Source organism: Drosophila arizonae, chromosome 3 (genome assembly GCF_054131065.1).
Source record: "Drosophila arizonae isolate 15081-1271.41 chromosome 3, UAZ_ARI_1.0, whole genome shotgun sequence".
NCBI lineage: Eukaryota > Metazoa > Arthropoda > Insecta > Diptera > Drosophilidae > Drosophila > Drosophila arizonae.
In genome coordinates, this window is record NC_142923.1 from 30,944,624 (window position 1) to 30,966,232 (window position 21,609).

At 39.2% G+C, this 21,609-nt stretch overlaps 2 protein-coding genes across 12 annotated transcripts in view; both read right to left on the reverse strand.

Moving 5' to 3' along the window:
- Positions 1-6,426: 6,426 nt before the first annotated feature.
- Positions 6,427-7,489, reverse strand: LOC149270058 (uncharacterized; the record flags this gene model as incomplete). Its single annotated transcript, XM_089466279.1, has 1 exon — positions 6,427-7,489. A coding segment is annotated over one exon (525 nt), but the record flags the coding sequence as incomplete, so codon positions are not given.
- A 3,084-nt stretch (positions 7,490-10,573) lies between these two features.
- The window catches only part of LOC149270059 (uncharacterized), a 33,646-nt gene continuing 22,610 nt past the window's right edge, over positions 10,574-21,609 (reverse strand). For 6 of the 11 annotated variants that reach the window (XM_089466268.1, XM_089466269.1, XM_089466273.1 and 3 more), the window contains 4 exons: positions 18,397-18,583; positions 12,768-12,865; positions 12,533-12,680; positions 10,574-12,461 (listed from right to left, as the gene is read on the reverse strand). In XM_089466268.1, coding sequence (XP_089322394.1) covers positions 11,004-12,461; positions 12,533-12,680; positions 12,768-12,865; positions 18,397-18,583 — 1,891 coding nt within the window. In that variant the 3' untranslated portion in view covers positions 10,574-11,003. Of the gene's footprint in view, positions 12,462-12,532; positions 12,681-12,767; positions 12,866-18,118; positions 18,135-18,396; positions 18,584-19,681; positions 19,702-21,123; positions 21,244-21,609 lie in introns of those variants that run through there. The other 5 variants (XM_089466276.1, XM_089466271.1, XM_089466275.1 and 2 more) reach the window with 5 other exon arrangements.

Genomic DNA, 21,609 nt, shown 5'->3' on the forward strand with positions numbered 1-21,609 from the left:
TATGTACGCATGGGATGCGATGCTCACAATAATGGGATATCACTTGTAGAAGCATTTGTATGCCTATGTGCCTTTATATGTGCGTGTGTGTATGTGTTTGTTTGTAGGCATGGGACATGAACCTTGGGGTGTGCCACTGACCAGAGAACACATACACTAGACATGTAGTACAAAGTTTTTCAACACCGAAAAATCTGACTCCTAGGGCCTATCAATTTCGTTTTTGCTCGGCTCTTCACTTTTTAGGTTCGGGCTACGAAAATATGCGAAGGTACAATCATTCCCCTTCATGCGCTCGACCGAGATGGTCAAATGTTGAATAAAAGATGCCTCTATGCTCAAGTTTTGTTCTTGCTCTCTCGCTCTCTCTGCTCTCTGCTCTCTCAATATGTATACGTATGTATGTATGCATGTGAGCACAAGCAGCAGCTCACGAAAATTGAAATTTCTTCGCGTTAGACTGCCGTTTCTTCCCTTACGTGAAGTGTATTCCGAACTTTTCAAGCCGTTTACCATGCGTTTTCGTTATTACAAAAGTGAGGGTGAGGGGGTGAATTTAGAGGTGGGGGGTATATTTTAACAAAAACCGAAATTGTACAAATTGCATATAAGCATACATTAAAAGTTTGGAGACTCTAGCAATAAAGGTGTAGAAGATATAATTTTTATACCCTGAACCCATTTTCAATGGGAAATCAGGGTATAATGGTTTTGTTGAAATGTATGTAACAGGCAGAAGGAGGCGTGGCAGACCCCACAAAGTATATATATTCTTGATCAGGGCGACGAGCTGAGTTGATTTGGCCCTGTCCGTCTGTCTGTCCGTCTGTCCGTCTGTCCGTCCGTCCGTCTGTCCGTCTGTCCGTCTGTCCGTATGTATGAACGCGTCGATTTCAGAAGATATAAGAGCTAGAGACTTCAAATTTTTTTAAAATGTCCGTAATTACAGCGCGCATATCAAGTTTATCATTAAAATTCGATAACTCATCCCGATCTTTTTTTATCGATAAAAAACCTTATCGAAAACCAGTTATAAAATTATATCTTCTACACCTTTATTGCTAGAGTCTCCAAATTTTTAATGTATGCTTATATGCAATTTATACAATTTCGGTTTTTGTTAAAATTTACCCTCCACCCTTAAATTCACCCCCTCACCCTCACTTTTGTAAAAAGCGTATTTCAAATACTAGAGACTTGTGCTTTGGCAATTACATGCATATCCATGTTATAATCATAATCTGAAAGTTTCATGAAGATCGTACGTCCATAAAAAAAGTTATTAAACAATTAAGTTCTCATAGTAAGCGCACACTGCAGCCCATGCGTTTATGCGTGGGTGCTTGTGTGTGTATGTGTTTGTGTATGTGTGTGTATGTGTTTGTGTATGTGTGTGTGTATGTGTATGTGTGTGTGTGTATGCGCTTGTGTATGTATGCGTGTGTGTGTGTGTATGTGTGTCTGTATGCGTGTGTGTGTATGTATGCCTGTGTGTGTGTGTGTGTGCGTGTTTCTTGTGTAAGCTGAAAGACGCGAAAAATTATTAAAATATCTATTGCTCCAAGGGTTCAGGGGATCTCGTAGTCGAGCAGTCTCGACTAGAGCTTTCTTACTTGTTATACCCTGAACCCATTGAAAATGGGAAATCAGGGTATAATGGTTTTGTTGAAATGTATGTAACAGGCAGAAGGAGGCGTGGCAGACCCCACAAAGTATATATATTCTTGATCAGGGCGACGAGCTGAGTCGATTTGGCCCTGTCCATCTGTCTGTCTGTCCGTCTGTCCGTCCGTCCGTCTGTCCGTCTGTCCGTATGTTTGAACGCGTCGATTTCCGAAGATATAAGAGCTAGAGACTTGAATTTTTTTTTTAAATGACCGTATATACAGCGCGGACGTCGAGTTTGCTTTTAAAATTCGATAAATCATCCCGTTATGTTTTTATCGAGTAAAAACATTCAAGTTCAAATCAGATGCCACTAAAGCTAATTGTAAATGATTTTTCATTTTTTTTAATTTCTAAAATATTCAATATAATATGTAGATCATATGCTGAAAGTTTCATTAAATTCCGTTCAGTCAAAAATTAATAAAAAATAATCAAATATTTGGCCAATTAACAATCGCACGTGCAGCAGCTACAACAGCATCGTATGCGTGTGCACACATACATTCAAACTTCTTCTAGAAACATTCGTTGAATCACATCAGCAGTTAGTTTCGTTCAGTTTTGGTAGATGGCGCTGCAGCAGTGAATCTATTTGAGTTTTGCTAGCGCCACTATCGGGAGTGAGGTGGCCTAGTGTGTTAGCAGCATGACGCTCGATCGAGGAGTCGCGGTTCGAATCCCGATCGATGCGCAACTGATGTTAATTTTTTTTAATTGTTTCAAAATATTTTTATATTTTATTAAATGAGTTTGGTATTTTATTTATATTTTTAAATACATCGAAATTGAAATTTCAGCCATACTAAATGAGCATTTTTATTTGTTGGGTTCAGGGTAGTATCTAGTCGAGCACTCTCGACTAGAGTTTTCTTACTTGTTTATCAATAAAAAACCTTATGTGTGTGTGTGTGTGTGTGTGTGTGTGTGTGTGTGTGTGTGTGTGTGTGTGTGTGTGTGTGTGTGTGTGTGTGTGTGTGTGTGTGTGTGTGTGTGTGTGTGTGTGTGTAAGTGTATGCGTGTGTATGTATGCCTGTGTGTGCGTGTGTGTGTGTGTTTCATGTGTAAGCTGAAAGACGCGAAAAATTATTGAAATAGCTCCAAGGGTTCAGGGGATATCGTAGTCGAGCAGTCTCGACTAGAGCTTTCTTACTTGTTTTCTATTATATTCATTTATTGACCATCTTATTGTATTACAAGTTGCAAGTTGTGTGGTGGCTAGGATAGCGCGCGATGCTTGCGGGACGGCCGTAAAGCATTGCTTCGCAAGCACTATGCGCTACCTTGGCCTGGGACAGCTCGTCTGCGGAGCTCCATCATCACTTTGGCCGCGAAGGTGCCTGTTAGTTCCGAAGCTTCCTCCGATTCCAGCATGGCGTTGACTATGTTGTCGGCTCTAATGGAGTGCCCAGTGCCTCTTCTAGACGACGCCTCTCCTCCAGAAACCGCCAACATATGAAAATGATGTGGTTGGCGTCTTAAACATGCACTTGCCCGCATTAATCTTGTGTCTAACATGACGCCAAGATACTTAATCGCCCTCTTTGACGCGATTCTAACGCTGCCTATCCTTATATTGGCAGTCTCGACTTTTTTGCGCCGCTAGCTCGAGCCCAGCTTCTGTCAACCAGCTTCGTATGCGATTGATACTTTCGCTGCACATATGCTCTGTATCTTTAAGCTCCTTGCCTATGGCGACGACAGCCACATCATCAGCAAAGCCAATGGTGTGCGCACCTGCTGGTACATCCAAGTGCAGTACGCAGTCGTACATGATATTCCACAGGAGAGGCCCCAGCACTGAGCCTTGGGGTACTCCAGCTGACACTGTATGAGTTTTGGGACCCTCACTCGTGTTGTATACCAGTGTTCTTCCTCTGAAGTAGCTCTTTATTATTTCTTTTAGATATTTAGGGATATTATATTGTGACAGCGCATTCAGTATCATATCCCAACTAACTGTGTTGAAAGCGTTCTTAACGTCCAGGGTCGCGATGATGCAGTATTGCTTCGTCCCGTGCCTCCATCTGGTGCCTTGGATGGCGGAAGTTGTCAGGCCAACAACTTTTTCTAGAGCATCTGTTGTTGACCGGGCCTTCCGGAATCCAAATTGATTTGGTGATACGCCTCCGGCGCTAGCAATTGTAGTCTCCAGTCTAGAGCAGATCAATTTATCAAATACCTCTCCTATGGTGTCTAAGATCGGTCTGTATGAAGATGGCTCGTCTGGTGGTTTGCCAGCCTTGGGTAGCAATACCAGGTTCTGGGTCTTCCATTTTGCAGGGAACGTCTCTTGTATTAAGCTTTCGTTGAATAAATCGGCGAACGTACTAGGGTGCAAGGCGAGGGCTAGTTTTAGCGCACGATTTGGGATCCCGTGTGTTGGTTCTAAGCCCTCTGAGAGCTACTAAGCTTTTTCGTCTGTAACTAAAACAAATTGAGTGCGCGTTGAGCCCCGATTAGCAGACTCGGACTCCGGGGCGTGAATGGAGCTTAATCTTTCTGGAAAGAGCGTTTCCACAATCGATTTAAGCTCCAGACGATTCGTCGGCTGCACCTGTTTATCTGCGTATAGTCTTTTAACTACTATCTTAAATGCCCTGCCCCAAGCGTCATATTCGGCTGAGTCGCACAACTCTAGAAAGCATTCTCTTTTGCTTGTCCGAATGGCCTTCTTCGACTGTCTTCTGGCTGCCTGGTAAGCTGATTGTTTTTCGAAAAACGTAGTCCTACCCCGAGCCCGTTGATAGTTTCTTCTCGCCTGGATGCATTTGCGTCGAGTGTCACCTATTTGTGCATTCCACCAATACGTATGCTCTTGTTGTCGCATGAACTGCTTGCGGCGTAACATGCTGCTATTGCAGGCACTCTGTATTTGGGCCACCATTTGGCATGCTCTGGCCTCAGCATTACCAATTGTGCCCAGAGACTGAATGGCCTCTGAAAAAGCCGCGGGATCAAAAGTATCCAGCCGATACGATTCCCTCCACAAGGTTGACGCCCTGGCAGGTGTCTCACCTGTCGCAGTGTCTCCATGTTGCTTCCCGAACGAGGGATGAAGTGACAAAAGTAATGTCAATTACAGATCCGTATCCAGCCCGACTGAAGGTGAACAGTGCAACATCTAGTGTCGCGAACATCTCCAGTGAGATACGGCCTCTGGCTTTTGTTGTGTGGCTACCCCATTCTTCTGCTATAATGGCCTTCCGAAATCACTGAGCTGCATGCTGGGGACCAGGTAGCAGCTGTAGAGCCATAGGCTACCGTATTGACCATGTACGAACCCATTAAATGACTTTACATTCGAAAGAACATTCGTTGTGTTGCCACATACCCACAATACCGCTTTGCCATTAGCATCTGTTGCCCATGTCCTAGAGCAGCTGCTTCTACAGTGGTGAGGCTCACTGAGGAATGCTACGTCTATACTTTTTTCCCATATGGTCTGCTCTAGAAGATCTTGGGCAACAACACAATGATTTAAGTTAAGCTGAAGGAACCTTAACATTTCATTTTACGAGCAGCCTCGCGGTAGGATGGGCTTTTGAAGCTGCCTGCTGAGTGGTCCGTCTGCTTTTCACCTTTCCGGATGCAGAGGCTACATTTTGGTGGCTTAGTGCATGCTTTTGCATTGTGACCCATCTTTCCACACCTGAAACAGGCGCCCTTTAGGTCACAGTCGCTGCCGCAGTTTGCAGCCATATGACGGTAATCAAGGCACTTGAAACAGCGTTTAGGCTGATCCATGGCGCGGATACGGCATACAACCCATCCTATTCTGATTTTGGACAGCACGAGCAGAGTTTTGGCTTTTCCAATTGGAAGAGCAACTGTAGCTCTTTGCTGGCCACCAAAAGCCGGTCGAAGCGACTTGATAGCCTCAATGGGGAGTGAGCTATCCTTTAACTCCGCCCTAATTGACTCCAAGATCTCCTCTTTGCTGGCTTACTTATATAGGTCACGAATCACAATTTGAGCCGTTTCGGTAAGTGTTTTAACTACCGCTCGGTCACCCAAGGCCTTGCCTACAGCTTTTTTGAAGGGCCTCAGCGCTATGCTCCGGCTTTCTGCTCAGTTGCAACGAAAGGTCCCCCTTAGCTGTCTTCCTAATGCCTTGAACGTCGCCGCTCAGATGCTTTAAATTTGGATCGGTCTTGACTACACGAAGCATGTCCGCATAGCTGCAACCACCCACGCCTGAAATCGCGATTATTTTTAGCGAGTTGGGTGCCTGGCACTCAGCCACTGGAGGTCGACGGCTGCGGCAGCGCCCTCTGTTGTTGCTGAGGTGATCGCTGCAACGAGGAACGACGCGCGCGTGTGTGTGTGTATATGTATGCCTGTGTGTGCGTGCGTGTGTGTGTGTGTGTGTGTGCGTATCTCTTGTGTAAGCTGAAAGACGCGAAAAATGATTGAAATAGCTATTGCTCCAACGATGCAGGGGATCTCGTAGTCGAGCAGTCTTGACTAGAGCTTTCTTATTTGTTTTATTATAGACAGGTTCCTTATTTCGGTGACGATCAGATTATTTTACATACTATCGAACCCCACTCGACGACACCTACAGACGCTGGTCTCCCCGCTAATATGGGGCTTTCTTATGCTACAAAACACAGGCAACCATTCACAACGTATAAAATTGATGGAATATCAGCATCTTACTGAAATGATTTCTATTATTAATTACCTAGAACACACCAACATGGCGCCAACAAATTCAAACATGACAAAGCGTTATTTTATATTCAAATCTGTGTACGATTTAAGCCAATGACATTATTGCTTGTGCGACAAAAAGATTTTATATTCGTTATCATTGTTTATTTTGTAACTATTAAAAGAGTTTAGATTGACTATTATATATACAGATCTTTCTATTAATACTCCAACAGATGACTTTTGATAATTCCATATAATTAAAAACAAAAGATTTTAAATTTTCGTCTGTAAACGATGATCATTGTTTGGAAGACAAGCATCTTACACTCTAGCTCTAAAAAAATATGTGGGATTTATTTTTCATTATATATGTATCTCTTATTCGAGGATAAATATTTAGAATGAACCATCAGACATTAGTTACAAAATGTGCATGTCGGCAGCAATTTTATATATTGCATAAGACGTGATGTATTTGCTCAATATAAAATAAAATTTTACTCGGTTATTGTCCAATTTATAATATAGTTTCATATCAGCATATATTAATAATTATTGTTATAATATAAATATTATAATCAATATAACCTTATTTTGGGTTCTTGGTCTCTAGCCGGTACAAAATATAGACATAGTTTTATTATAGTTCATTTATATCGTTACTTATTGAACTATTAATCCTCTTCGGCTTTGGCACAGGGTTCCAATCCAAATTTGATGCTGTCGGCGAGGATTCTCTACATTGGGACATAATCTTATCAATCTTATTTTTATGAAATCCTTGTTTAAAATCTAAATGATTCTCAAATGAAGTACTTGAAGCCGAAATATCGTTTTTAATTACTTTACTTTTATTATGATTCTTGTTTGATGGCATATTATTTGTAGAATACAAAGCAGTTGAATATTGGACTGTACCCTTTGCTGCGCTTTCTTTGAGTAGTTGCTGGCTACGACTTATAGAATCAATTATATCTTTCACGGATTTAACTTTGGCAGATTTAACTGCACCTTGTAAATCAATGTTTCTTTTGGGATTTTCAAAAATAGTTAATGGATTGTTCAAATATTCACAATTCTGGATATTACTATTTGTATATATTTTATTATCCAAAGAAATATAACTTTTTTTTTTTATCCGTCGGTAATGATTGATTGGCCATTGTTAATTTGATCTCCTTATTGATCATTTCATAGTTCTCAGAAACCTTTACGTTTTGTGATGCATCGACGTTAGGATGATCTCCTTTCGTTTTAAGAACATGTTCTTCATGCCATATATTATAATTGTTGTTATCAGGTCTTAAAAGGTTATGAACTGCTATAGTTTGATCTTTAGTCGGTTCAGTAAATTTTAAAGAATTTGCTTTCGTTTTCAAAAGGATAATATTAGAAATATTATTCCTTGAGGTAGAGGCTTGATCAGAAGCATGTACGTTTACACTCTCGATACTTGCCGCTATATATTCCTCCATATTATCGTTGGGTGTTCCTTTAATTCCTTTAATAGTTTTCACACTTTTTGACTTGCTTTCATTAGAGATATAGTCTCCCGGGTCTAAAACATGTTCAACAGTCAAATGATTTCTATTTGATAAAGAATTTTTATCAAGATCCCCTTTTTTTATAACCGGGTTGAGTTCTTCAGTATGTACATTAGAACTAGGGTTTTTAATTTTTAATAAATTATAATCGATTAATGAATCATTTTCACTTGATACATTATTTTCTTTTTTTGCATCTAAAATATGTTCTTGACTAGAAATGTTGGACTTGGCACTTAAGCTAGATCTAACTGATAAATTTTTTCTTTTTGGTGCACAAATTGTTTTAGTATTCTCTTCGCTCGCAATGCAAACATGTTCGTGAGGTACAGTTCTATTGGTGTTTTCCTTAATTAATAGGCTAATTTCTACTGGTATAGAAGGCCGGTTTTCGAAATCCTTTGTTGCTTCCAGTATTGGTAATTGATTATCTAAAGTTTCATTACTGTAATTTACAAAACTTTCTATTGCACTTGTAAGTGACTTAATATCTTCCATATTGTGAACTGAGTCAATTGACTTTTCTTGAACGGGATTTGTTTTTGGCTCCGTGATCTGAAAGCAATTTAAGTCATTATTATTATTATTTTTTTTAAATATTTTATGTTAATAAATACAATTTTACCATAATTTTAGTTGGAATTGAAGGAGCTTTTCTTTTTATACCCTGAACCCATTGAAAATGGGAAATCAGGGTATAATGGTTTTGTTAAAAGTATGTAACAGGCAGAAGGAGGCGTGGCAGACCCCAAAAAGTATATATATTCTTGATCAGGGCGACGAGCTGAGTTGATTTGGCCCTGTCCGTCTGTCTGTCCGTCCGTCCGTCCGTCCGTCCGTCCGTCCGTCCGTCCGTATGTATGAACGCGTCGATTTCAGAAGATATAAGAGCTAGAGACTTCAAATTTTTTTTAAAATGTCCGTAATTACAGCGCGCATATCAAGTTTATCATTAAAAATCGATAACTCATCCCGATCTTTTTTTATCGATAAAAAACCTTATCGAAAACCAGTTATAAAATTATATCTTCTACACCCTTATTGCTAGAGTCTCCAAATTTTTAATGTATGCTTATATGCAATTTATACAATTTCGGTTTTTGTTAAAATTTACCCCCACCCTTAAATTCACCCCCTCACCATCACTTTTGTAAAAAGCGTATTTCAAATACTAGAGACTTGGGCTTTGGAATATACACACATATTCACCATATCATTAAGATCGTATGTCTATAAAAGAAATTATTTAACAAATAAATTCTCATAATATTGCCCACACTGCAGCGCAGCCCAAGCGCAGTCGCTGCTTACTGCGCAGTTAGCAGAGCGCAGGCTTATGCGTGCGTGTGGATGCATGTGTATGTATGTGTGCATAAAAGAAGTGCAGAATGATTAGAATATCAGCTTGGAGGGTTCAGGGTATCTCCTAGTCGAGCAGTCTCGACTGGAGCTTTCTTACTTGTTTTCCGATATGTTTTAGAACGTAGACTCAGTTGAGAACCGTTAATATTATCAATATTTGATTCAATTTCGCTTTCAAATGGATTTGTGCTTGATAGACTAGAATGTGAAGATCTGATCCATGGCGCGGATACGGCATACAACCCATCCTATTCTGATTTTGGACAGCACGAGCAGAGTTTTGGCTTTTCCAATTGGAAGAGCAACTGTAGCTCTTTGCTGGCCACCAAAAGCCGGTCGAAGCGACTTGATAGCCTCAATGGGGAGTGAGCTATCCTTCAACTCCGCCCTAATTGACTCCAAGATCTCCTCTTTGCTGGCTTACTTATATAGGTCACGAATCACAATTTGAGCCGATTCGGTAAGTGTTTTAACTACCGCTCGGTCACCCAAGGCCTTGCCTACAGCTTCGTGAAGGGCCTCAGCGCTATGCTCCGGCTTTCTGCTCAGTTGCAACGAAAGGTCCCCCTTAGCTGTCTTCCTAATGCCTTGAACGTCGCCGCTCAGATGCTTTAAATTTGGGTCGGTCTTGACTACACGAAGCATGTCCGCATAGCTGCAACCACCCACGCCTGAAATCGCGATTATTTTTAGCGAGTTGGGTGCCTGGCACTCAGCCACTGGAGGTCGACGGCTGCGGCAGCGCCCTCTGTTGTTGCTGAGGTGATCGCTGCAACGAGGAACGACGCGCGCGTGTGTGTGTGTATATGTATGCCTGTGTGTGCGTGCGCGTGTGTGTGTGTGTGTGTGCGTATTTCTTGTGTAAGCTGAAAGACGCGAAAAATTATTGAAATAGCTATTGCTCCAACGATGCAGGGGATCTCGTAGTCGAGCAGTCTTGACTAGAGCTTTCTTATTTGTTTTATTATAGACAGGTTCCTTATTTCGGTGACGATCAGATTATTTTACATACTATCGAACCCCACTCGACGACACCTACAGACGCTGGTCTCCCCGCTAATATGGGGCTTTCTTATGCTACAAAACACAGGCAACCATTCACAACGTATAAAATTGATGGAATATCAGCATCTTACTGAAATGATTTCTATTATTAATTACCTAGAACACACCAACATGGCGCCAACAAATTCAAACATGACAAAGCGTTATTTTATATTCAAATCTGTGTACGATTTAAGCCAATGACATTATTGCTTGTGCGACAAAAAGATTTTATATTCGTTATCATTGTTTATTTTGTAACTATTAAAAGAGTTTAGATTGACTATTATATATACAGATCTTTCTATTAATACTCCAACAGATGACTTTTGATAATTTCATATAATTAAAAACAAAAGATTTTAAATTTTCGTCTGTAAACGATGATCATTGTTTGGAAGACAAGCATCTTACACTCTAGCTCTAAAAAAATATGTGGGATTTATTTTTCATTATATATGTATCTCTTATTCGAGGATAAATATTTAGAATGAACCATCAGACATTAGTTACAAAATGTGCATGTCGGCAGCAATTTTATATATTGCATAAGACGTGATGTATTTGCTCAATATAAAATAAAATTTTACTCGGTTATTGTCCAATTTATAATATAGTTTCATATCAGCATATATTAATAATTATTGTTATAATATAAATATTATAATCAATATAACCTTATTTTGGGTTCTTGGTCTCTAGCCGGTACAAAATATAGACATAGTTTTATTATAGTTCATTTATATCGTTACTTATTGAACTATTAATCCTCTTCGGCTTTGGCACAGGGTTCCAATCCAAATTTGATGCTGTCGGCGAGGATTCTCTACATTGGAACATAATCTTATCAATCTTATTTTTATGAAATCCTTGTTTAAAATCTAAATGATTCTCAAATGAAGTACTTGAAGCCGAAATATCGTTTTTAATTACTTTACTTTTATTATGATTCTTGTTTGATGGCATATTATTTGTAGAATACAAAGCAGTTGAATATTGGACTGTACCCTTTGCTGCGCTTTCTTTGAGTAGTTGCTGGCTACGATTTATAGAATCAATTATATCTTTCACGGATTTAACTTTGGCAGATTTAACTGCACCTTGTAAATCAATGTTTCTTTTGGGATTTTCAAAAATAGTTAATGGATTGTTCAAATATTCACAATTCTGGATATTACTATTTGTATATATTTTATTATCCAAAGAAATATAGCTTTTTTTTTTATCCGTCGGTAATGATTGATTGGCCATTGTTAATTTGATCTCCTTATTGATCATTTCATAGTTCTCAGAAACCTTTACGTTTTGTGATGCATCGACGTTAGGATGATCTCCTTTCGTTTTAAGAACATGTTCTTCATGACATATATTATAATTGTTGTTATCAGGTCTTAAAAGGTTATGAACTGCTATAGTTTGATCTTTAGTCGGTTCAGTAAATTTTAAAGAATTTGCTTTCGTTTTCAAAAGGATAATATTAGAAATATTATTCCTTGAGGTAGAGGCTTGATCAGAAGCATGTACGTTTACACTCTCGATACTTGCCGCTATATATTCCTCCATATTATCGTTGGGTGTTCCTTTAATTCCTTTAATAGTTTTCACACTTTTTGACTTGCTTTCATTAGAGATATAGTCTCCCGGGTCTAAAACATGTTCAACAGTCAAATGATTTCTATTTGATAAAGAATTTTTATCAAGATCCCCTTTTTTTATAACCGGGTTGAGTTCTTCAGTATGTACATTAGAACTAGGGTTTTTAATTTTTAATAAATTATAATCGATTAATGAATCATTTTCACTTGATACATTATTTTCTTTTTTTGCATCTAAAATATGTTCTTGACTAGAAATGTTGGACTTGGCACTTAAGCTAGATCTAACTGATAAATTTTTTCTTTTTGGTGCACAAATTGTTTTAGTATTCTCTTCGCTCGCAATGCAAACATGTTCGTGAGGTACAGTTCTATTGGTGTTTTCCTTAATTAATAGGCTAATTTCTACTGGTATAGAAGGCCGGTTTTCGAAATCCTTTGTTGCTTCCAGTATTGGTAATTGATTATCTAAAGTTTTATTACTGTAATTTACAAAACTTTCTATTGCACTTGTAAGTGACTTAATATCTTCCATATTGTGAACTGAGTCAATTGACTTTTCTTGAACGGGATTTGTTTTTGGCTCCGTGATCTGAAAGCAATTTAAGTCATTATTATTATTATTTTCTTTTTTATATTTTATGTTAATGAATACAATTTTACCATAATTTTAGTTGGAATTGAAGGAGCTTTTCTTTTTTTCCGATATGTTTTAGAACGTAGACTCAGTTGAGAACCGTTAATATTATCAATATCTGATTCAATTTCGCTTTCAAATGGATTTGTGCTTGATAGACTAGAATGTGAAGATCTGAAAAAAAAAAATTAAATAAATATTTCTAGCATGAGCTAGTAAAGTGAATTAGAACTACAATTCTTAGAGAATGTTAAGTATTACCTTATCGTTGGACATTTTTGAGGCTGTGGCAGTGAACGTCTATTGAAATAAGCATCACCTTGGTCATTTGGTCTGCCGTTTATCTCGCTCGTTGTTATCTAATAAAAAAAATCGTGTTATTTTTTTTATTATTAAGATTTCAAATGATTAATTATTAATAATGACTAGTAAGAATTAAAATTGAATATTTGTGGCATTTAATTTCATAATTATAATAATAATACAGAAAATTTGAGACTTATAATTACAATTTCGATACATATACACAATTTTTTTTTGTTTTTATACCCTGAACCCATTTTCAATGGTAAATCAGGGTATAATGGTTTTGTTGAAATGTATGTAACAGGGAGAATGAGGCGTGGCAGACCCCACAAAGTATATATATTCTTGATCAGGGTGACGAGCTGAGTTGATTTGGTCCTGTCCGTCTGTCTGTCCGTCTGTCCGTATGTATGAACGCGTCGATTTCAGAAGATATAAGAGCTAGAGACTTCAAATTTGTTTTAAAATGTCCGTAATTACAGCGCGCATATCAAGTTTATCATTAAAAATCGATAACTCATCCCGATCTTTTTTTATCGATAAAAAACCTTATCGAAAACCAGTTATAAAATTATATCATCTACACCTTTATTGCTAGAGTCTCCAAATTTTTAATGTATGCTTATATGCAATTTATACAATTTCGGTTTTTGTTAAAATGTACCCCCACCTCTAAATTCACCCCCTCACCCTCACTTTTGTAAAAAGCGTATTTCAAATACTAGAGACTTGTGCTTTGGCAATTACATGCATATTCATGTTATAATCATAATCTGAAAGTTTCATGAAGATCGTACGTCCATAAAAGTTAAAGTTATTAAACAATTAAGTTCTCATAGTAAGCGCACACTGCAGCCCATGCGTGTTTATGCGTGGGTGCTTGTGTGTGTATGTGTGTGTATGTGTTTGTGTATGTGTATGTATGTGTTTGTGTATGTGTGTGTGTATGTGAGTGTGTGTATGTGAGTGTGTGTATGCGTTTGTGTCTGTATGCGTGTGTGTGCGTACGTGCGTGTGTGTGTGTGTGTGTGCGTGTTTCTTGTGTAAGCTGAAAGACGCGAAAAATTATTGAAATATCTATTGCTCCAAGGGTTCAGGGGATCTCGTAGTCGAGCAGTCTCGACTAGAGCTTTCTTACTTGTTAGTAATAAATTGAAACGAAAAGTAAATACGATTGCTTTGTTCGAGATTGCTCACTTTGTAATTATTCTACACTTTTTATACATATATAATATTAGTGAGGACTGAAAATAACCAAATGAAACAATCCTGCTAAATTGCCTTTACAGATAGTTCTATTAGCAAACTTTCGTCAGCTATCAAAATATTCGAGACAGTAATTGAAGAAACTAGTTCGATTCATTGAAAAAAGCAATATCCTTCCATGTTAACACTAGATTTCACAAAGAGTACAATACAGTTCATTCTAGGCTTGTCGAATATTTAAAAAATATCGTATCGACGATATTTAAAGTTTTGAAAAATATCAATATGATATTTGATATTCACCTACCACAATAAATTTATAATCGAAAAAAAAAACAAGTACGAAAGCTCTATTCGAGACTGCCCGACTACGAGATCCCCTGAACCCTTCGAGCAATAGCTGTTTCAATTATTGTTCGCGTCTTTCTGTTTACACAAGACACACACAGGCATACACACACACATATACACACACATCATACACACACATCATACACACACACACACACTGCAAATCAGGGCTTAACGAGCACTCAAATTGTTTTAGTTACAGACGAAGAAATCTTTGTAGCTCTCAAAGGTCTTAGAACCAACACAGCTCCAGGGGCGGACGGGATCCCAAATCGTGCGCTAAAACTAGCCCTCGCCTTGCACCCTAGTACGTTCGCCGATTTATTCAACGAAAGCTTAATACAAGAGACGTTCCCTGCAAAATGGAAGACCCAGAACCTGGTATTGCTACCCAAGGCTGGCAAACCACCAGACGAGCCATCTTCATACAGACCGATCTGCCTCTTAGACACCATAGGAAAGGTGTTTGAGAAATTGATCTGCTCTAGACTGGAGACTGCTATTGGTAGCGCCGGAGGCCTATCACCAAATCAATTTGGATTCCGGAAGGCCCGGTCAACAACAGATGCTCTAGAAAAAGTTGTTGGCCTGACAACTTCCGCCATCCAAGGCACCAGATGGAGGCATGGGACGAAGCAATACTGCATCATCGCGACCCTGGACGTTAAGAACGCCTTCAACACAGTTAGTTGAGATATGAATGCGCTGTCACAATATAATATCCCTAAATAACTAAAAGAAATAATAAAGAGCTACTTCAGAGGAAGAACACTGGTATACAACACGAGTGAGGGTCCCAAAACTCATACAGTGTCAGCTGGAGTACCCCAAGGCTCAGTGCTGGGGCCTCTCCTGTGGAATATCATGTACGACTGCGTACTGCACTTGGATGTACCAGCAGGTGCGCACACCATTGGCTTTGCTGATGATGTGGCTGTCGTCGCCATAGGCAAGGAGCTTAAAGATACAGAGCATATGTGCAGCGAAAGTATCAATCGCATACGAAGCTGGTTGACAGGAGCTGGGCTCGAGCTAGCGGCGCACAAGATGGAAGTTGTCCTAGTAAGCAGTCGCAAAAAAGTGGAGACTGCCAATATAAGGATAGGCAGCGTTAGCATCGCGTCTAAGAGGGCGATTAAGTATCTTGGCGTCATGTTAGACACAAGATTAACTTTCCGCGTGCACTTAGAATATGTGCATAAAAAGGCAGCTGATTCTTGTAGAGCTCTCTCAATAACTATGCTTAACACGCGGGGACCTAAACATCAACGAGGTCTGTCATCCTCTATGCTGCGCCAATATGGTCAAGAGCGATGGCAACGCCGAGCTACAGCCGGGGCATGTGCGCGATCTACAGACTGAGCGCAATCAGAGTCAGCTGCGCTTTCAGGACTATCTCCGATGGTGCCACTGCAGTACCTGATCGCCGAAGCCGTGTAGCGGAATTCGTACGCGCCTGTGCGATAAAGCGCTATCAGGGCGAACAGCATTGCACGATGGCAAAGGAAGTGGAATAGCTCAGCTAAAGGGCGGTGGACATACAAGCTCATCCCGGAGCTCGAACCATGAGTTAACCGCAAACACGGCGAGGTTAACTTCTATCTTTCGCGGATCCTCTCGGGCCATGGATGCTTTCGGAGCTATTTGAAGCGCTTTGGTCACGAGGAAACTGACGAGTGCCCCTGGTGCGGGCGAGGGCATGTGGAAGACGCCAACCACATCCTTTTCGTATGTGGACGGTTCCTAGAGGAGAGGCGTCGTCTAGAAGAGGCACTGGGCCACTCCATCAGAGCGGACAACATAGTCAACGCCATGCTGGAATCAGAGGAAGCGTGGGAACTAGCAAGCACCTTCACGGCCACAGTGATGATAGAGCTCCGCAGAGTCGAGCGAATAAGAAGACGAGCTGTACCAGGCTAAGGTAGCGCATAGTGCTTGCGAAGCAATGCTTTACGGCCGTCCCACAAGCATCGCGCGCTATCCGAGCCATCACTCAAATTGCAACTTGTAGTATAATAAAATTGTCAATAAATGAATATATAAAAAAAAAAAACACACACACATACACACACACATACATACCCACACACACACGCACACACACAGAGATAAGCACGCACGCAGAAACACGCATTGGCAGCAGTGGTGGCTTACTAAGGGAACTTAATTGTTCAATTTCTTCATGAAACTTTCAGATTAGGATTATAACATGGATATGTATGTATTTGCCAAAGCAAAAGTCTCTAGTATTTTAAATACGCCTTTTACAAATGTGAGGGTGAGGGAGTGGATATCGAGGTGGGGGGTAAATTTTGACAAAAACCGAAATTGTATAAATTGCATATAAGCATACATTAAAAATTTGGAGACTCTAGCAATAAAGGTGTAGAAGATATAATTTTATAACTGGTTTTCGATAAGGTTTTTTACCGATAAAAAAAGATCGGGATGAGTTATCGAATTTTAATGATAAACTTGATATGCGCGCTGTAATTACGGACATTTTAAAAACAAGTAAGAAAGCTCTAGTCGAGACTACTCGACTACGAGATCCCCTGAACCCTTGGAGTAATAGCTATTTCAATAATTTTTCGCGACTTTCAGCTTACACAAGAAACACGCACACACACACACACACACACACGCACGCACACACGGGCATACATACACACACATACACACACATACACAAACAATTACATACATATACACACACAAGCATATACACGCATGGGCGGCAGTGAGCGCTTACTATGAGAACTTAATTGTTTAATAACTTTTTTTGTGGACGTACGATCTTCATGAAACTTTTAGATTATGTTTATAACATGGATATGCATGTAATTGCTAAAGCACAAGTCTCTAGTATTTGAAATACGCTTTTTACAAAAGTGAGGGTCAGGGGGTGAATTTAAGGGTGGGGGGTTAATTTTAACAAAAACCGAAATTGTATAAATTGCGTATAAGCATACATTAAAAATTTGGAGACTCTAGCAATAAAGGTGTAGAAGATATAATTTTATAACTGGGTTTCGATAAGGTTTTTTATCGATAAAAAAAAGATCGGGATGAGTTATCGATTTTTAATGATAAACTTGATATGCGCGCTGTAATTACGGATATTTAAAAAAAAATTTGAAGTCTCTAGCTCTTATATCTTCTGAAATCGACGCGTTCATACATACGGACAGACGGACAGACGGACGGACGGACAGACGGACAGACGGACAGACGGACAGACAGACGGACAGGGCCAAATCAACTCAGCTCGTCGCCCTGATCAAGAATATATATACTTTGTGGGGTCTGCCACGCCTCCTTCTCCCTGTTACATACATTTCAACAAAACCATTATACCCTGATTTCCCATTGAAAATGGGTTCAGGGTATAAAAATTTGAAGTCTCTAGCTCTTATATCTTCTGAAATCGACGCGTTCATACATACGGACAGACGGACAGACGGACGGACGGACAGACGGACAGACAGACGGACAGGGCCAAATCAACTCAGCTCGTCGCCCTGATCAAGAATGTATATACTTTGTGGGGTCTGCCACGCCTCCTTCTCCCTGTTACATACATTTCAACAAAACCATTATACCCTGATTTCCCATTGAAAATGGGTTCAGGGTATAAAAACCATCAATAAACTTATATCTGCTACATCTTTAAAGCTAGAGTCACAAAATTTGAAATGTAGAATCATATGAACTTTATAGAATTTCGATTTTTGTTGAAATGCACTCACCGCCCTAATATCCTGTCTGTGTGTGCGTGTGCGAATAATTATTAAAATATCAGTTGTTTTAAGGGTTTAGGGGATCTCGTAATCGAGGAGCCCCGAGGCGAGACTCTCGACTTGAGCTTTTTTACTAGTTTAGTTTGATTCAAAGTATTATCTAGTCGAGCACTCTCGACTAGAGTTTTCATATTTGTTTCTATTAAGAATTAGTTAAGAATGTTTTTTTTTTTTTTTTTTTTTTTTTTTTTTTTTTTAGAGTACAATAAATATAATTAGCTACTTACATCGATAGAGTCGTTGACATTCTGTAAGGATCTCACTAGAGGTCTTCTTTTGCTATAATTATTCCCTCCAGAATGCAGATATGATTTAGTTAAATCTAAATTTCTTCGCAGAACGGGGGGGCTCTCAGAAGTTTTTTGTATACCCAAAGTAGATGATTTTTTTTTTAAGTTAAATGAACGAAAAGTCCTAAAAAAAAATTGATTATGAATATAAGTGTGTTAATTTTGACTATCAATTCAAATGTCAGTAGTCGAGCGTCCCGACTAAAGATTTTTATACTCATTCACGAAAGTGAAATGAGTATATTGGTTTTGTGCAATGTCCGTCTTGTCCGTCCGTCTGTCTGTCCGTATGAACAGAATATTTTTCGGCGCTATTGAAGCTAGAGACTTGAAATTTGGAAAACATACTTGTGTACATCTCCGATTTATAAGGCGTTTTCCCCGATCCGTCCACTAGGGGCGTGTCAAATCGTAAAATGCATTTTCCTATATACCAGAAATCATATTAGTTGAAGAGCTAGAAAGCTGAAATTTGGTATTTAGAGCCGCGTCGACCACCCAAGAGCAAAAGCTATGGCGGACATATCTACGCCCATTGGCGGCGTTGCGAATCAAATAAAACTAGAATTTCAAGGGTAAAACGTTCATTTTGCTAATGATATGATTCTGAAATGATTAATGAAACAAGTAATCATGCTCGACTACGAGATCCCCTGGTATCATCGAGCAACTGATACTTCAACAATTGCACATGCACACATACAGCATGCACGCACACATAAACACGCAGTGTGGGCTTACAACGGTAACTTAATTGTTTAATAACTTTTCTTGTTGATGGACTATGCTCATGAATCTTTCAAATCGTTATTATAACATTTAAGTTCGTGTATGTGCCAAAGGACTCTAGTATTAGAAATACGCCTTTTACAAAGGTCTGGGTGGGAAGGGGTGATATAGGGGGGGGGGGGGGGGGGGGGGGGGGGGGTTATATTGTAACAAAAAACATATGAGTCTAGATTTAAATTTTTTTTAATTACTTATATTTCAAGAAAACCATTACACCCTGATCCTCCATTTTCAATGAGTTCAGAGTATATGAAAATGTTTGGCAAATTAACAAACGCTCGTGCAGCAAATACTACAGTTATCCTATACGTAGACACACACACATTCAAAATTATACACACACACATTCAAAAATATCCCATTGAATATGGGAAATCAGGGTATAATGGTTTTGTGTAAAGTATGTAATAGGAAAGAAAGAATCATCGCAGACCGCATAAAGTATATATATTCTCCGTCTGTCCGTCCGTCCGTATGAGCATACCGATTTCAGAAGATATAAGAGCTAGAAAGCAATTTTGAAATTTTTAAAGCGTTTCCTCGGTGAATGTTTTCCTTGCTCTCTCTCTCTCACTCTCGATGCTCTCTAGTCCCTCAAATATGTATATGTATATATGCATGTGAGCACAAGCAGCAGCTCACGATAATTAAAATTTCGTCGCAGCAAGAACCCATGTCTTCCCTTCTGAGTGAAGAGCATTCCGAACTCTTCAAGCCGTTTGCCACGCTCGTGCTGAATGTTTGCGTTTTCGTTATTAATTGTGGGAAGGGCATGTGTTCATCATGTGAAATCATGTTTGTTGAAGAGCTAAAAAGCTGAAATTTGGTATGTAGGTCCGCATCGACCACCCAAGATGAAAAGCTATGGCGGATATATCTCCGCCTATTGAGGGCGTGGCAAATCGGATAAAACTGTATCTCCTAAAGTTGTCAACCTAGAAAGCTGAATCACACGTAAGCTGATGTTTTAATTCTATAAAGATGGTTGAAAAAATTATAAATCTACGCCTACTAGGGGCGTGGCAAATCGGACCTGAAGATGTAGTGATTTCGAATTCGGCTATATTTAGGACACTATTAATGCTAGTGAAATTTGGTATATTTACGCGGGTTGATCACCCAAGTACAACGAGCCATGGTAGATATATGTCCGCCCATAGAGAGCGTGGCAAACCGCAAAAGTTTATATCTCCTACAGTTTAAGAGCTAGAAGCTACCAGTATCTTAACTATCCAAATTTGAAGTTGAGTTACTGGTAGCCTCCTCTATCGATCGATTTTTAAGCCTCTTTAGGGGCGTAGCATATCGAAAAATACCCTGTAATTTTCACATTTTTTGAGCGTAAGAATTAAAATTTTGCATTTAAGTTACCGGTTGCTCGATCTAAAACTGGCCAAAAATGAGAAGTCTACGGCCACTAGGGGCGTGGCAATCGGCATTTATAGTGCCCATATTGCGGCATTTATATGCGTCCGCCATTTATGTATGTATTTGTACACATAAATAGGCTTAATGGGCATTGATAGCACGGAAGGAAACATTTTTATAAAATTAATAAAATATAAAAAAGCTAAAATAACAAAAATTTGCAGTTCACAAAAACCAGTTTTCCGCGGAATTTGAACTCGCACCCAAGCCGAATAGCATGCTCATGTCAAAATATCTAAAATAAAGATCGCCGGCGCTTCTGGCTACAGCACCACCGCGTCGTTTCGATCAACAGTAGTTAAAACAAAATCACATTATTGTTATGACGCCATATGGCAATGAAAAGCCAGTGTAGCGGCTGGAAATTCAAATACAATGCAAAGACAAATCAATCGCAACGAGATTCTTAGAATATGCTAGAGTACCCATTTACATATGTGTACATACATACACACATACAAATGAGCGCGTGTATAAGGCTGGAATGCTTGATGCTATGCGTGCAGACTTACATATATATATATATATATATATATATATATATATATACATATGTATGTAATTGCGAATATGTATTTGAGGGCTATTTAAGAAGAACAAATTTCAACTTATAAAATTATTCGACTAAGAAAAAGTATTAAGTGCCATTCAGTCAAGCTCGCACCTACCTAATAAAATATCTATTTTATAAAAAACGAAATATGTATGTATGTGTGAAAACTAATTTTCACCGAAGAGGTTTCGAGCCTCCCCTACTTTAACATAACTTGCGTCACCTTTAGCACCCGCGCCACTGCTCTGCTTGATCAGGTAGTAGATAAAATAGAATAGTTAATAAGAGAGCGTCATCAGCAAAACTACAGTAACGGCTAGAAAGTCCAGAAATCAATCGAACTTCTAAGAATGTGAGAAAAGGCGCGATTCTGTCTGTAC